At 36.0% G+C, this 18,309-nt stretch overlaps 1 protein-coding gene across 2 annotated transcripts in view; it reads right to left on the reverse strand.

The window, feature by feature from the left end:
- The window catches only part of LOC149534966 (DNA binding protein), a 304,932-nt gene extending 288,616 nt beyond the window's left edge, over nucleotides 1-16,316 (reverse strand). For both annotated transcript variants that reach the window (XM_089805409.1, XM_089805410.1), the window contains exon 1: nucleotides 16,051-16,316. In XM_089805409.1, the coding sequence (XP_089661535.1) occupies nucleotides 16,051-16,161 (111 nt within the window). In that variant the 5' untranslated portion in view covers nucleotides 16,162-16,316. The remainder of the gene's footprint in view (nucleotides 1-16,050) is intronic.
- Nucleotides 16,317-18,309: the final 1,993 nt, after the last annotated feature.

Consider the following 18,309-nt stretch of genomic DNA (forward strand, 5'->3'; position numbering starts at 1 on the left):
ACATCATCATGTGTTTTACCTAAAATAGTATACTAACTTCATTTAATTTGTCAACCCCAAAGCGTAAACTTGAGATGGTGACTGCAAAGTATATGCTCTAATTCTTCTTTAAGTCATTACAACTAAAGCAAAGGCAATGTTGAAGGAAATCTATACTAGAAGCTGAAACAACAACTTAACTTAAAGATTAAGATAATGTTGCAAACGGTAAACCTATCTATGCACCTATGTTACAAGAACAGGTCACTAATTCTATTATCAATGGTTGTAGAAGCAACAGAATTCTACCTTGCAAGGAAGCAACAAGGAAATGAAATCTATTCTAACAGAACAATTCACTCACTAAGTGGGCCCCCTTGGATGAGTGAATAGAAAAGACAATCAAGATAAAAAAAATAAAAACTTGAACTACACATTCTATTCATTCATAGTGAAAGATTACACTTGATTAAAAACAGTATCACACTCTGTTGCTATGAAAATCAACTTATTCTATTCTTCCTCCAAAACTGCGCTCAAAGCTACAACAATCATTATTCAAAGGAAACTACAACTACTTCCTAACTCTACAATCACTCCATTAATGAGGATCAATTACAAACTCATAAAGTTTGAAACAGAAACAACATTAACCACGAATAAATCCTCCAAGAACATAGCAAGTTGTGGAAGCTACATTTGTGCACTGCAACAACAAAAAGCATATAATGACTTGTGACAGTTTAGCAATCCAATTGGCTTTGACTCTAGCGCTGAGGTGTTGATCTTTGAATACCAACGATAAGTACTTGCAAAACAATCAATGCGCACACAACTTCCACATACATATATTTATTTGATCATCAATATTAGAGAAAAAGGTGTAAAGTTCAAATTACCACTCTTGCATATCCTATGGCTACAGGAGGAAAACTAACCTGGACATAACATAGATGGGGAAACATTTATCAGCATGTAACATTACTTCATTATACCATTTTTGTCCATCAATTCAAACAAGTATAGCATATTTGAACTATCCATACTTCTACTTCATGTCTTAACATCAAAGTAACAAGAATCGGAATCGGCAAGGCCAAATTAAATTGTGAATTGGCCACGAATCGGAATCGAATTTCCCATGAATCGGCAAATTAAAAAAATCCTTGAAATTTAGTGAGCAACTTATTTCATAAACCCTTTATCGCTGATTCGATTCACTGATTCACAAAAAATCGTTTGGCTTGAATCGAATAGCCAAATCACGTGAATCACATGAATCGTTGTGATTCTTAACATATATTTAACATATACATGAAAATATAAGTTCATATGCTTATAACCATAAAGTAATGACTGTTTTTGCAAGTTAACTGTTTGAAAACAAGATAAAAAGAACTTAGAACAATGGTCTTTTGGAGGCCCATCATTCCCCCTAACTGAGTTATTGCTAGTCCCTAGCAACCATGAAGTTTCTTATTCTGGCCCGAACTCTCCAATCACTAGCTATCCTCTCCCCTGGCTCATTCTTAAATTAGTCAAAGTATCCATAATTTTCCTTGAGCCTTCGCCATTGCCAAACTTTTGTTGTCATATCATGATCCTTTGCGTTGTCATATCATTTCATATCCAATAATATAGTGCCTAAATTTATTCAGTGCATAAATAACTGCAAGTAGCTCTTTTTCAGCGACTGTGTATTTAAACTCTGCATATTACAAATTTTTACTGATGAAATAAATAGCATGTTGAACTGAGTCTACCTTTTGGCCTTGCACTACACCTGTAGCATAGTTTGAGGCATCTGTATGGATGTGAAAAGGCAGTCCCCAATTGGGCCCTCTCAAAACTGGTGTTGTGGTGAGAACTTCTTTAAGCTACAGGAAAGATGTAGCACGCTCAAAGTCCCAGGCAAATTCAGAATCCTTTTTAACAAGTTATAAAAGGGCATTGCAAGTTGACTGAAATTCTTGATGAATCTTCTATAATATCCAGCATGTCCTAGGAAACTTCATACATCCTTCTACTTCTCTGGCGTAGGCAAGGTACTAATGACTTCAATCTTTGTTGGATCTACTTGGATGCCTTTTGATGAAATTCACCTAACATTTTTCACTATTTAGGGAAAGATTATAGTCTTGGCATCTCTTGAGTACCATCTCTAAGTTGGCTTTTCCCTCCTCAAAAGTAGTCCCATGAACAATTAAATCATCCATGTAGATCTCCATACAATCAGCAGATATATCTGAGAAGATACTTATGACAGCTCATTGGAATGTGGCTAGGGCATTGCACAAGCCAAAAGGCAAAACTGAGTAGACAAAAGTTCCCCATGGACATGTGAAAGTTGTTTTTTCTTGATCCTCTGGAGCTATTTGTATCTGATTGTAACCACTAAAACCATTCAAAAAAGAAAGATATTTCTTGCCAGCTAGGTTGTCAAGAACTTGATCTATAAATGGTAAGGGAAAGTGGTCTTTCTTAGTGGCTGAATTGAGTTCCCTATAATCTACACAAACTCTCCATTCTCCTCCCTTCTTTGGTACTATAACTAAGGGTGAGACCCATTGGCTATCAGAGATTGGGTAGATAAAACCAACACTTAATAGTTTATGCGGTTCATTCTTAACTATATCCTTCAAAACAAGGTTAACTCTCCTCTGAGGCTGTTGGACAGATTTGAAATCAGGACTGATGTAGATCTTGTGAGTGCAAAGCATAGGATCTAGTCCTTTCATATCCATGTAGTCCCAAGCAAATGTTTTTGATTTTCCTGTAGTAATTGTAACATAATTTTTTGATGGGAAGGTGATAAGGCATTGTTTACATTCAACTCTCTTTCTGGACCAACTTACATCTTAATAACCTTATCTGTCATGAATAACTGGGCAACAAGAGAAGAATCCATCTCATGAGGTAATAATGAGTGAAGGAATTGGGAAACTTCTGAGTGTTGGGGTGTGTTCAAAGGTGGTAATATGGTTTCTAAGATGCAGTCAACTTGAGGACACACTTGAGACTCTACTCCATATTCATTCATGATAATGGATGAAATTATCTCATCTTCTTCTCGAGAGGCTACAAATGACTCTCGACCTATCATTGTTAGTTGATGGATGGAATTGACCTCTGGATTATCATCACCCAAGTCTAGCCAAATTACTTGGTCATCTAGCAACAGTGGCTGAACAGGGGAGTATAAAGTCAGGTTCGTAGTATGGATACCATTGGATATTATCATCTTCTCAGACTGGCAAGCTATATAGGCATCTGCAGTGGCTAATCATGGTCACCCTAAAATTAAAGGATATCCACCCATGTTGTTAGCCTGTGGAGAGAGGACAACAAAGTCTACTGGATACTACCAAGAGTTTAAGGTGAGTATGACATCTTCTATCATCCCATCTGGCTTGATAGTAGAACTATCAACAAGTTGAAGTATGGTTGGTGTTTCTCTGAGACCAATGATACGTGATCGAGACAATACCTCCTTTGTCATGACCTTTATAGATGCTTCTAAATCAACTAAAGCATTTTGAATTTGCATCCCATGACTGGTGACAATAACCACAGGACTCCCAGGGTCAGAATATTTAGGTACAATTAATTTCTCCAACATTAAATCAAACAATTGTCCAAAGACATGAACAATTTTTCGAATCCTTCTTCTTTCTTCCTGGTTGTTTGATATATGCTTCTTTGATAGCTTTAGTATAGGCAGGAAGTTCCTTGATAGCATCAAGTAATGGTATTTTTATTGTCATTTGCTTCAGCTGATTGAGCAAATCAATTACTATTTGGTTTTCTACAGACTGGCCTTGTTCCATCAACCTATGAGGAAACAAAGGTTCTTTGGCTATAGGAGAGTTCTGCTGATTTGACACATCTGTCTGTTCAGTTAGAGAATCTTCAACTTCAATTATTATAGGCTTTTGGGGTGAAGGAAGAGTAGTGTCTGACCTTAAGTAGATATCATTCAAGGAAATAGCATAGCTTTGCTATTGTGTTGGCTGTTTGGTATTGTTGGGATTAGGATTGGGTTGAACTGGTAGTTGAGTCTGCTTAAGAGGAGTATTAGTGGTTGTAGGAGGAGGCATTAAAGCCTGCTACTGAGGTGGTGGCATTAAGGCTTGTTGACTAGGTTGGGTATTCCAATTTTGGGTTTGTTGCCAACCCTACTGAGGTTGTTGCCATTTATTGTTTCCACTAACACCAATATTTTGAGAATTTTGCCATTGATTGTTACTATGATAATTTTGAAGAGGATCTTGTAGCATACCTTGTCTTTGGGCCCATGGCCTTCATTGAGCAATGTAGAGCACCTCCCCATTTTCATCAATGGCTTTAAACTCAGTAGGCATTGTTTGTGTCTCCAGGCTTACAAAAGAGTTGCATCTACAGTTCATTTCTTCTCCCTAGAATATAGACAATATTCACCTAACATGGCATCAACTTCATCTTTCTTCCTTCTTGCCTGCATGGTATCCAGTTGAGTGGCTACATCATTAATGATGTCTTGTTTGAAAAATGACAACAAATTGGATAGTTCCATCTTTGATACTCCTTAACCGCCATTAGACTTATGTGGGAGGTCTCTAAGTCCCCTACCTTTCTTCACAGTGGCCCTGAAATAATTCAGACATATACTTTGTATATCAATCCAATTTTTCTGAGTGATATCTCCTCCTGCCATAAGATCTAGAACTTCAATACTTCCATCATTTACACCTCTCAGAAAAAGATGTTTCTTTGATTCCTCATTCAATTGGTGTTGTATGTTACGTTGCAGGTTGAACATGAACCGTGAGAAATGTAATGTTCCCGTTATAAAATAAATCATTAATCAAACTATTGTTAATGGGCCAATTGATTTAATATATCTCAGACTCATTTTTGTTTTCTTTCCTTAGTTTGTGTCGTCATCGGCTATCTTTGTACACCCTCAGAAAGTTTTCCTCAACAGGTATTTAAGCACAGCTTGTAGGTAGTCTTTAGGTATGCAATTTGGATTATTTATTTGTACTACGAATTCCAGTTGGAATTCTCTATAATTTGTCATTTCGCAAGTGAAAGATCTCCCTTTTTGGCTATTTCCAGTTTCGGTGGGATTCAACCCTCACCCTATTCCGTCAACTATAACACTTCGCTCAGCTCTGGCAAATCGGAGCACCATCTTTCGGCAAATATTAATTAAAGGATATTCTTGTTCAAATCTCCATTTTTGTTTGGTGTTACTTGATAAATGCAGGATTGATAGTTTATGGTGCATGACTGAACTTTTTTACCATTTGCACCCCATCCATCACTCACCCCGCTCGATGCAACGTCCATACCACCCTCAAAACCTATTGTACGACCTCCATTACTACACCGTACGACCTTCCCTATTCCACTGTACAGACACTCCACACCTCTCATCCGTACAATTACATTGTACGAACCCTTTTGCCTCCATCTACCATACAACCATTATACCGTACAGCCCTCTTACCCTCCATCTACCATATGATCAAACATCCATTGTACAGCATTCATGTTTGTTACTGTACAGCAACAATATCATTGCCTTCACTACCGTACGGCCCCCCAATCATTCATCTCTGTACAATCACATTGTCTTTGCAGTCGCCTACAGAGGTCAAGAACATTACAAGACATAACCTTCCAAGGTTTCATCATCCTTTTGAGACATTTTGAAAATGTCATCCCCTTTCAAATCTCGACCCCTGCAGTATTCTTTATACTTTGTAAGTAACCAGTGGCTCATTGCAAGCCAATCTGCTACAGCATTGGCATCCAACCCCATGAACAATCTCAGAGCAATTTCCTTTAGGGTGGATGGAAACAGCTTCAGCTTGTGAGCATCAGTTGTATAGTCATAACTTCTGCAAAGGCTATCAAACTCAAAGAGGAAGGTTTCAAGGTCTTCAGTAATTAGGCCATAGAACTTGAGAAGTGCAGTAGAAGGTATGTTCTTCAAATTTTGATTATCTTGCTGAGGAGGGATAGGAAAAGGAAATGTAGGCTGTGGCTAAGCCATTCTTGAAGGAGGACCTAGCGGTGGTGGTTGATAGATAACAAGAGCAAATGGATTACCTTGGTATTCAGATTCAGCAAAGAGATCATTCAAATGCAAGGATTCTTCAGAGGATGAGGGTATTCGTTCTTGAACAGAAGCGAATGGATTTTCAAAAGGTTCTTCTTCTTCATTCTCGCTATGAGGTTCTTCAGGGCAGGGAAGAAATCTTCCAAGGAGGTCTCTTCTTCTATGCATGCAAAATAATTCAGAATTTAAACTAACATAATGACTTCAAGGTCGAACTAGATTGACACCTTCCCCAGCAACAGCGCCCAAAATGGCTAGTCAACTTAATACCTTAGTAACAAAGGATTGGACATCCTTTCACAGTGATTCTATGGTCAGACAGCATCATGTGTTTTACCAAAAATAGTATACTGACTTCATTTAATTTGTCAACCCGGAAGTGTAAACTTGAGATGGTGACTGCAAAGTATATGCTCTAATTCTTCATTTTGTCATTACAACTAAAGCAAAGGCAATGTTGAAGAAAATCTATACTAGAAGTTGAAACAATAACTTAACTTAAAGATTAAGGTAATGCTGCAAATGGTAAACCTATCTATGCACCTATGTTGCAGGAACAGTTTACTAATTCTATTATCAATGTTTGCAGGAGCAACTGAATTCTACCTTGCAAGGAAACAACAAGGAAATGAAATCTATTCTAACGGAACTGTTCACTCACCAAGTGGGCCCCCTTGGATGAGTGAACAGAAAAGACAATCAAGATAAAAGATATAAACTTGAACTGCACATTTTATTCATTCATGGTGAAAGATTACACTTGATTAAAAATAGTATCACACTCTACTGCTACGAAAATCAACTTATTCTATTCTTCCTCCAAAATTGCGCTCAAAGCTACAGCAATCGTTATTTAAAGGAAACTACAACTACTTCCTAACTCTTCGATCACCCCATTAATGAGGATCAATTACAGACTCATAAAGTTTGAAACAGAAAGAACATTAACCATGAATAAATAGGAATATAGCAAGTTGTGGAAGCTACATTCATGCGCTGCAACAACAGAAAGCATATATAATGACTTGCTCCACTTGCGCCAGTTTAGCAATCCGGTTGGCTTTGACTTTAGTGTTGAGGTGTTGATCTTTGAATACCCGTGGTAAGTACGTACAAAATAATCAATGCGCACACAACTTCCACATACATATATTTATTTCATCAATATTAGAGAAAAAGTTCAAATTACCACTCTTGCAAATCCTATGGCTACAGGAGGAAAACTACCCAAGACATAGCATAGATGGGGAAACATTTATCAGCATGTAACATTATTTCATTATACCATTTTTTTCCATAGATTCAAGCAAGTGTAGCACATTTGAGCTATCCATACTTCTTTCTTCACGTCTTAACATATATTTAACATATACATAAAAAGATAAGTTCATCTACTTAAAACCATAAAGTAATGACTGTTTTTGCAAGTTAACTGTTTGAAAACAAGATAAAAAGAACTTAGAATAGTGGCGTTTAGGAGGCCCATCAGGTTTATCAAACAGGTAATCATCTATTTCTCCAAACGACTTTAATACACCTTTGCATCCAAATGTGAGCAATGTGTCTAGCTATCCAAGGGATTCTCCTAAATATCAAGAAGGCAAAAGCAACAATGGTCAAAATACTAGCAGCACAAAAAGCAACAGTGGAATTTAGAATACCAACAAAGAACAAGCAGTTAATAATCAAAAGCTATAGACAAAAGAATTAAAGGTAAAGATAAAATTGCCACTATTTGAATCGATGAAGGTGACTGAGATAAAAGATATATTCCTCAATAGTTTGAAGGATAATAAGAATCAGGGATCCTGTAAACAAAACATGATAAACACTTCACAAGGAGCTAACAAGATTGTCCACAACGTTGCTAATATGACCCAGAATATAAACTTCACACATTGCGTTTATGTGATGATCAAAGCACATCAACCAATCATGAGTCATCACATCTAGTCTATATAGATCAAAGTGTTTCAAATCCGAGTCAGGATAGAGCTGAGACTGGAGGGGGATTTGAAAGGACAAGTAACGACAAACGTACAAGTCAACAATCCAATGAAAGTAGAGACAAAGCTTGCACCCGGATTCAACATTCCAATTCTATTCTACCAAGGGAAAGATGACCTAGCTCCATTTTTAATATTGATGAGGATCTTTGAGAAAGCACTACACAACTATCCAATTGATTCAAGAGCATCAAGTAATGTTATGCCTTGGCCATTTGTAGAATGTTGGGACTCATCTCTACAAACACCAACAAGATGGATGGGACAGAAGTACCAGTTGTGGGTAAACAACATCCATATGCAGCTAACAACCGATCCTAAAATGGAACAAGATATCAATATATTCCAGTTGGCTATGGCTTACATTAGGGAAAAGATTGGACAAGAAAATTGAATGGTTAGTCCCAGCTGAAGGAGACCTGGTAGAAGATCTTATTCCGGCACAACCTGGAATAAGAATATAGAGATTTTATTTTATTTAGAAAAAGAAAAAACTGAATCGATGATAAGAATGGGATCTTTCCAAAACAACTATTTCTTTGGTGATTTCAATTTATTCATTGAAATAAAACAATGCACGAAACATTTAATGTCACATATAACAATAACAAAAGCAACGCTCTCGCCTCTGAGCTAAGAAGGCTCCCATGCATGAAGTATGTAGCCACATACTAATTCGCTGAAATTAAAAGTTCTCTTTGAAATTACTAGAATTATAGCGAATCGAATTATAATAATGTAATTCAGATTAAAATGAAACATTGCGAGAATGGAAGGAAATAGATACGAAAATATCTATATTATTCTTGTAGGAGGAGACGGAGACCAAATTTTTGAATCAATTCTCAGACTCAAAGGAGGCAGCCGAATGTTTGAATCAAGACCGTCCTTTCAAAGAAGTATATAATAGTATGAAGAAAAAACATTTTCACTTCAAAGAAAAAAGGATCGTTTTGTTAGATAGAGGTAATTTGCTAAATATTTTATTCAAACAAATGTAGAACATGTGGCCATAGACTTCTCACATATGTCATTGACTTGGAGAGGGATTCCTAATCACATTAGAATTGAAATCACCCCAATGTTGAAATTGACTATTACTAAGTATGGGGGACAGAATGAAATCTTATTTGCCGAAACATTTTCAGCCTATATAAACCTAAAATGCAATATAAACCTAAGATGCAAGAAGTTTTGATGTTGCATCCTTAATATGATGATAAAAGGAGAGAGCTAAGAAGAGATCAAATCAACTAAGGTATTTATAGAAAATTATCAAAGCTCCTAATCAAACGAAGGAGAAGAGATGTTTGAAAATTTTAATAATTTTGTGTTATGAATTGCAAGACAAGGACTAGAGTTGGGTAGAACTTCAGTGAGAAACTTACTACTGCCTAATTGGTGTAGAATCCACAACGCATTTGTTCAGAATTGTCTTTCTTCATGTGCAGCAAGAAGGAAGATGTCCTTTTATCATTCATTAGAATAGGTCGAGAAAAGAATGCCAAGGGCATTCAAGAAGGAAGATCAGCAAGAAAATCAAAACAAGTTGAAACGAAAGGGTATGCCTCCTCCAGAGGATATAGCTAAAAGCAGTAAAATAGGAGGAGGAGGAACCCAAGTCCCACAAGAGAATAACAAAGATGACAAAGAAAAGACAAGAGATATCAGGTCCATCAAAAGACCCCCTGAAGGAACATCAAAGAGATAATCAAGTATGGACTTTGAGATTTGATGGCTCCAAGACTAAGAAAGGATCAGGGGTCGGACATGAATTGACCAGTCCAACATAAGAAACATATTTGGCAGCACACAGACTGCAGTTTCCTTGCACTGATAACGTGGCTGAATATCTAGCTCTAATCTTGGACTTCTTATGCATTATAAACACAAAGGAGTGAAAATGTTGCATGTGTTTGGAGATTCAGACTTAGAAGTGTGCCAAATCAAAAAGAAATATGCATGCCAGGATAAGGGGCTAAAGATATATCAAAATAGAGTTTGGGACCTAATTGAAAGCTCTAATACCTTTGGTATCAAGTTTGGATATAAATCTTGCAACAAGGTAGCAAATGCTCAAGCGCAAGAAGAAAGTTCATTGCCACCACTCATGTTGGAAGGATTAAAGAAGCTTAGAGTGTTTGCATCGATGTCATTAGTGTCAGACAAAGTTACAAATTTTCAAGTGAGATGACGATAAGAATATGCTAGATTTCTTGACAAACACAAGTGTCTTCACATCTCAAATAATTAATGATGATAAGGTTGACGAAGCAGAAATAAATCCAAATGGAATCATGAACTTAAAGACTAATACTATCCCAAAGGGGATGATCCAGATGGAAAGGGTGTTAGAAGTAGACCAACTCAATAAGATCAAGTACCAACCCACTGGAGGGGGTGAATGTGATAGGGCAAAACTAGGAACAAGGGGATCCAAAGATTGCGTACATTGGGAAAGTTTGCACTCCTGAGGAAAGGAGGGCATCCTTAAGTTGATGAAAGAATCTCTAGACATTATCGCTCACATGTATGAGGACTTGAAGACATGTGATCATTCCATCATCACACATCCCATACCATTGAAGGAAGTAAGCAATTTAGACAACGGCAGAGGCTTGTCAACCCTTGCTAGAGCCATTGATTTATCAGGAAGTAAAGAAGTTGCTGAAGGCAAAAATCATATTCCCAATGCGACACTTGACATGGGTCGCCAATTTGGTCCCAAATGGGAATATTCCCAATTTAAACAAGGCATCAAAGAAAGACAACCACCCATTGCCATCATTGGATGAAGTGTTGCAATCAGTGAACAGATCACAACTAATGACATTTATGGATGATATTCAGGATAAAATCAAGTAATAGTTAAAGAAAAAAATAGATTGAAAACAACCTTCTCCACTGTGGGGAATGTTTGCATACAGGAGGATACCTTTTGGCCTAATCAATGCAAGAGAAACATTTGAAAGGACAATGGACTTCACCTTCAAGAACCTAAAAGATAAGTGTGTCATTACTTATATGGATGACATCGAAATATTTTCTAAGAAGAGAGAATTTTCAAGGTGTAGGATGTTTGGAGTTCCTCTTAGCCCGAAGAAATGCATGTTTGGGGTGACAAAGGGAAAACTACTTGGACATGTGATTTCAAAAAGGAAAATTATGATTGATCCCAAGAGAGTGGAGGTTATCTCAAAGCTAATGTAATGTCCCCATTTTAGCAGTTGACCAAGTGTGTGTGCGTTAGCCTTGTTCTACATGGTCTCGAGGGCTAACGAAGGGTTTAATGGGATCCTGGAATGTTTTGGCCTAGTCATTTCCAATTTGGGCCAAAACGAAGTTGATTTACTCAGTTTCAGGCATACTTACTATTTTTAGTAAGTCAGCAGGACACAGTGCAGGGCAATTTTGGTGATTGGATTTGATACTCCTCGATGAGAGCTTTCCGATGAGCTATCACTCGCATTATTCGGAGTCCGATTGCTAATACATTTTAATGCCTGAAGTTTTATTAAAGTAACGTCTAATTTAATTGTAAAATATTAAAGTGTTACTTTAATATTTATTTTATGGTGATGTGTACCCAAGGGAGACATAAGGGGTATTTTAATATATGTTTTATATATTACACATCTTTTATCCCACATTGCCCATATGAGTTGAGCGGACCCTTGGAAATAGAATAAAAGGAAGCATTTGTGGCTTCATTAGGCAGGTTGAATATGAGAAGAAATTGGTGTGTGAGTTGCAGCTCCATTCTTGGCATTCGAGGACGTCTATCCTCTCTTGTAACATTCTAGACGTCATTCCCTTGGGGTTTGGCCTTTAGGATTCTTTGTTATTAGCTTCATTATTAAGCAGTTTAGTTGCATTTCCGGCTACAGGCAGATTTGGTATTTTGCTCATATCTTCTTCACTACTTGTCCGACGCTTATGCCGCTTGGAGGGAATGGTATTATGAAGGTAGTGGACTGATTGAAGGACAAAGTATTGTAGCAGCAAGTTCGTAAGCATGGGCTGGAGTATTATGTCAATACTGCTGAAGTAATTAGTGAGTTGATAAATCTGCTATGTATTTGGTTTTATGAATTCTGAAAATAACATTTTATTAGCAGCAGTTCATTTCCACTTTGCATATCATTGTAGTTTCTTTCTTGTTTATGTTGTATGATACCAATTCCATGCACGAAACACAACAAACAATAAATGTTTGATTTCCGGAGTTATAAGGGGTTTAAAACATTAAACGGAGAAATAAGAAGTTGAATGCAAACTGTTTGGCATAATTCCTTTCAGCAATTCGGTTTAGTTTTTTGGGACATCCAGGGGTGCCCATTACAGCTAAGTCACTCAGCTAGCAAGAAAGAATTGACACTTTTAATGGAAAGATTAATTTCTTGAGGTAATTGATTTTGGGATTTGCAAAGATATTGAAATCTATTAATGATTTTCTCATGAAGGATGGAAAGATGGATTGAACTTTGATAGCTAAGAGAGCTTTTGAAGAGATAAAAGAAGCAATTGTTAAGGCACCAATTCATGTGATTCTAGATTAGAAGCCAGTTTCCATATAATCATTTGCTACATATCATGCATCTGCAAAAATTCTTTATAAAATGAGGAGCATACCATCAATTTCATGAGTGCACCTTTCAAAGAAGCGAAATTGGGATACCCCCATGTGGAGAAACAAGCTTACGTTGTGGTGAAAGCAATCGAGAAATTGAGGCATTATATCTGGAGATGTAAAGTTTACGCCATAGCCCTTGACATTGCAGTAAAGACACTATTGATGCAAAATGAGCTAGGCAAGAGAAGAGGAAATGACGAAAGAAGTTAATGATGGACAAAGGACATTAGCTAGCACAAAAGATTCAGGTCAATGAGTTCGAGGATGTGTACCCAGATGAGTGATACAAGGATATCATCAACTACCTCTTGAATCACAAGCGTCCTTCATAAATGAATCCAATACAAAAGAAAACACTGAAATTGAAAAGCAAAAGATACATGTTGCAGGGATCAGTTTTATACAAATAAAATCATGAAGGCATATATTTGAGATGTGTTGGGAAGGAAGAAGTGGGAAGAATTTTAGAATACAATTTGGAACAGAACATGGAGAAAGTTTGGCCACTGTACGTAAGATACTAAGATCTTACTATTATTGGCCAACTTTGTTCAAAGACACGCATGAGCATGCGAAGACTTGCCATGATTGTCAAACTACTACAATTCGAGAAAATTCCTATGATATTGTTGAAGCCAATTATCGAGGTGAGACCACTCGCAAAGAAGTGGGGACTCAAGTTCATCAGTACTATCAATCCACCTTCCTCAACACAATACAGGATACCAGCATATTCTAACCATACCAACTACTGTCCTCGAGAAGAAAGTCCAAGTTTTGAAAATTTTCACAATTGAGGTTATTAAATGTCTTGAAGAGAAAATTGCTACAAGGTCTACATGTCCTTATGCTTTGGTTTGTGATAATGCTTTTGCATTTGCTTCACTTAGTTTTCTAATTGGGTTTTTGATCATGGGATCGCATTAAAATTTTCATCTGATTACTATCCCCAGGGAAATGGCCTAGCAAAATCGACCAACAAGAACCTACTGAGTGTCCTAAAAAAAATTAGACAAAAAGATTGGCACACGGCTGAAATTTGTTTTTATGGGCTGATAGAACACGATCTAAGAACTCCTTAGGAACTTCCCCATATCATCTAGTATATAGATAAGACACAATCTTCCCAATCCAATTGAAGATCCCAACCTTACAATTCTTGCAAGAGTATTATGACAATGATGATAGGGTCCAAGTGAGATTGTTCAAACAGATGCAACTGGATGAGAAGAGAGATGAAGCACTAGACAAATTCAGAAAACATTAGGGGTAGTGGAGAGGTGTTTTGATAGACATACGAGAATCAAACCCTTCCAAATTGCAGACTTAGTTTTACACTGGGACAAGGCACACAAGAAGCAAGGAGATCACAACAAATTTGACAAGTTATGGAAAGGTCCATATCAAATTTTAGACACTTTGGGCGAGAATGCTTTCAAGCTGAAAATTTTGACTAAAAAGAATGTCTCACTGCCTATCAATGGGCAATTCCTAAAGCATTACTTCTGAACCTAGTACTTCTTTCGGAGTCCCCTTGTACATAAGTAGAGTAGGTTTCCTTTTGGTTGTCTCATCTTATTTGTCTTAGGAGCCAAAAAGTTAGCTTGGCTTGAGTCATTTGGCTTAAAATCTTTAGAGGCTCTTGTTTTAGTTGTTAGATTAGGTTGCTTGCAATCAGACAGATTAAGTAATAGACAACTATAAAAACTTTAATGTAGATGACGGAAGGAAGGAATTTAATGACATCCAAAAGACAAGTTATCCAGGGGACCAAATTAAAACCAATTAATCTGCATGTTGAATCTTCTGTATGTTGAAACTTCTCCATGTTGATCCTTCTATTGTAGATCCAAAGATAAAAAAGTTATTGTTTTGTGTAATTTTCCCTCTTCAAAAGTTCATTCAGACTATTCAATATTAAGCTGTTTTCCTATTGGATGTGAATATCTTCATATGCAACACATTCTTTGATAAACTGACATTTCATTTCCACCATGCCTTCGCTGCAAAAACTACAGGTTCTTTCCTCCCACACATCTTTGGGTATTGTTGATCAACCCATTTCACATCTTAAGTAATGAGAGACAGTCCTCGGTTGAACAATTAGCTTTTTGGCCTTTCCTTTAATTGTGAATCTTAAATAGTTTTTATCAACATGTTCCCACATGAGGTTAAATTATTTGACATAATAAGCTTAATTTTTTTCTACCTGTCCGTTTTGTCCACGTGGCATTCTTGAATTTTTCTAACAGCCATTTTTTTATCTCCTCGTTAGTGTTTGAGCACTCATGGAAACTTATGTTCCATTTGTCCATTCACTTGTTTTGTTTCTTCCATGTTTTTTTCCCTTACATTCTAACTCCTCTTCAACCACCATCTTAGGCCAGCAATGCTTATCCATAATTCCAACTTTCTTAAAGGAATTTAGCAAAAGAATGATTGTTGAGGCCTTGATTTGGAACATACCAGCCCCTAGTAAGAGGATCTCGTAAGGAACCATTGAATTGACCTTGAGGTTACTAGTGATAAGATGTTTCTGAATTATTTTTATTTGTCTTGATTTGTGATTTGACACCTTACTCCCCCAAACCTCACATCCATAAAGAATAATTGGAACCACCAATAGACCAAAGAGAGACTTTTTAGTCTTCCAATAAAGCTTCTCATAACAATCTATCCTAAACACGATCAAACATAAATAGAACATTATGTTTCTGGTTTTTTTGTCCTCGTCTCCTAACCTCCTCATATCTTACCCATTGATATTCTCTTGGTACCCTTCATATACTTTCTTGTCTCTTTATGTGCCTATACCGTTTAATCAGTCTAAATTGTTTTTTCTCATTGTTTACTCTAATTGCTCTCACCGTTATATCATTGTCCCACCACTTCAGTTTTATTTTATTTTTATTTTTTCTCTACTTCATTGATTTAATGTATTTTTACAACCTAACTAGTTTTCTTGGCTTCCGCACTATTAGAATGAAGAGGGGTGCCTATTAAGCTATTCTGGCAATCCTCTTGCTGGATTGCGTCGTGTGATCTAAACATTATGCATAATTTGAAAATACGATTTTCTAGAAGCTTTTTCTCTGAATGTATGTTTTATTTGGCATTATATTAAATTTTGAAACATACAAATTTAAGCTGCCTTTGCTCAAGTTAAAGCCTGTTCTCTGGCTCATTTTGCATGACTCCGCAAGAAAATAGATACTCCAGAAAGAAATTCAGAAAATTGCAGGATTTTCTGCAGACAGAATTTTAAGAGTGCATAGAAATTGTTCTTAAGCTTTAATAAGTGGAACTGGAGTTGAATAAAAGGTTACCCTTGAACAACTCCAGTATTTCTTTTCCCATGAACCTTCGTAAACAGAGCCGATTGCAGTAATCTCCAGTCCATCATTATCATCCCCTGCTCCCTTACTCTTTCCCATCATTGACACGCATAATTAATCTTCCTCGCTTTTTCAGTCTGCTCTCCCGCCAAAATATCGAAGGTTCTTCCAAATACAAATAAGAAAAAGTTAGTATGGTTGTAGGGTTTTATGATATTCTAATTTTCATCTAATTTTGCATTTTTCACAGAACGCCTAAATTGTAGTCTAGGGTATTTCTTGTGTTAACTTCGATAATTTCCTAATTTTTTATACATTTAGTTTTATAAAGCAAATCCCATGTAATTACATTACTTATTATTAGTTTTAATTTTTATATATTGATTTTTAATGTTTCTAGTGGCTTTTTTTTTTATATTGAACTAAAATTTTATATGTTTTAAAATTATGTAGAAAATTGGTTTTGAATTCAAGTGATCAATCCAATTATTTTCTCTTATAATCATTAAGATTTAATTAAAAATATTTTTTTTTTCTTGGTAAATGGTCAAAGTCTTATAGATTATATTAATAAAAATAAAATAACAAATCTTCATTCAAACAGACGCTGGTAGGAAATAACGGAGAAAAAAACCTCCAATCTAGTCCAGGAGTCTAGAACCAAAGTCTTATACATGATTACAAGTATAAAAGGGCATACCCCAGAATTTCATGAAGGGTGCTCCCTTCTATTACAATTTTGTCATTTTCATACTTCTTATCATGATAAACTTTCACTATTTATATGTGTTTATTTACATGTGCCCTCAATAGTTGGGGTCTTAGGAGGACGCTCCTTTTACATGATTTAGTTTACAAGTAAAAAGATCCTTCAATTAGGGTATGCCTCGGTGTTTTCTAAATCTTTGTAATAACATCGTGATTAATACCAACTTCTGATTGCACTGAGTTTCAAGTTTGGCTTAGTGTGGTATGGATTGTTGCTCTCCTTCTTGAATCTATGCATCTTAAGAAAACTTGCATCTCTCATGCAAACGTTAGTAATTAGCATACAATACGCAGTCTAATTTCTAACCTTTATTTTTTGGAGAATAGTTTAATACATTTTTTATTGATTTTCCATTGTTAAGTATTCTAATAATTGTTAAGTCTATAATTTTTAATATTGGAAAATTTTAAGTTATTAGTTTGAAGCATATTATATATTCTAGTGAGTAGTTTAGGAATTAGAAGGTTTGATAATTGAGATCTCTTGATGGAAGAAAGGAGAGGGTTTTCTAGTTATATTTTTTGATTTATAAATTGTTTTAGTTAAAATTAGGTTTATAGAAGGGGTAAAATCTATAAACTTCCTAAATTACTCTAGACAAAGAGCTAAGAAATCATCTGAACAATCTAATTCGAATGGATTCTTAGACATTTGTTTAAGTTAAGATTTTTCCTTATGACAGTTAGATTCTATTTGAACTTTCTAATACAACTAGTCCTAATACTAGTCTACCAGTTTAGAGAGGATCTAGATTTAGGGTTGCAAACATTGTAGACCTAGATAGGAGTTAGCTTGCAAATATAGGTGAATAAATGGAAAATGAATTTGGACTCTTTAATATTTAAATTAATCTTCCTTAAACTTTACAAATCCATCCCTGGAGTTTTAATTGTTTGTTCACCTTTGCTAATAACATAGGTAAGAGTATTAGGGAGACGGGCTATGTGAATTGGAGTGAGTTGTGTTCATTGGGATAATACCAGGCTTATTAAAGGATACCAATATCCTTCTTACCTAGTTGAGATAAGGGTTCATTGTATCAGGTGCGAGGATTTGAAAGTTGTAATTATCTGACTACTAACTCAAGCTAATGGACTTAGTTTATCTTTCATTCTTTGAGACTTTATAGTATTAATATAAATGACTTTTTGCTAGTTGATACGGTTGGGTCAATCTGCAAGGTTGTTACAAGGGAAAGAGTGGAAGGATCCAATTTATGAAACAGGGGAGAGATAAATTAACAATTTGTGAAGTGAATATAGGTTGAAGTTGCATTGGATCCCATCAAATAGATTTATATTGAGTTGGCAATTAGTAAGTCATTGTTATTATGTTCATTCTCTCTCTTGCTAAGTCTTAGAGATAAATCTATGTTGTTTGTGGAGAATAACGGTTACCCTTTTTTTTAAGGATTGGCTATTGGAGTTGGTTGTTTGTAGTAGATCGAGTCTGATGGTTTAACCTTACTCATTACAAGTGTT

This window comes from Cupressus sempervirens, chromosome 10 (assembly GCF_028749045.1).
Source record: "Cupressus sempervirens isolate cs-2001-9-10 chromosome 10, ASM2874904v1, whole genome shotgun sequence".
NCBI classification, from domain to species: Eukaryota; Viridiplantae; Streptophyta; class Pinopsida; order Cupressales; family Cupressaceae; genus Cupressus; species Cupressus sempervirens.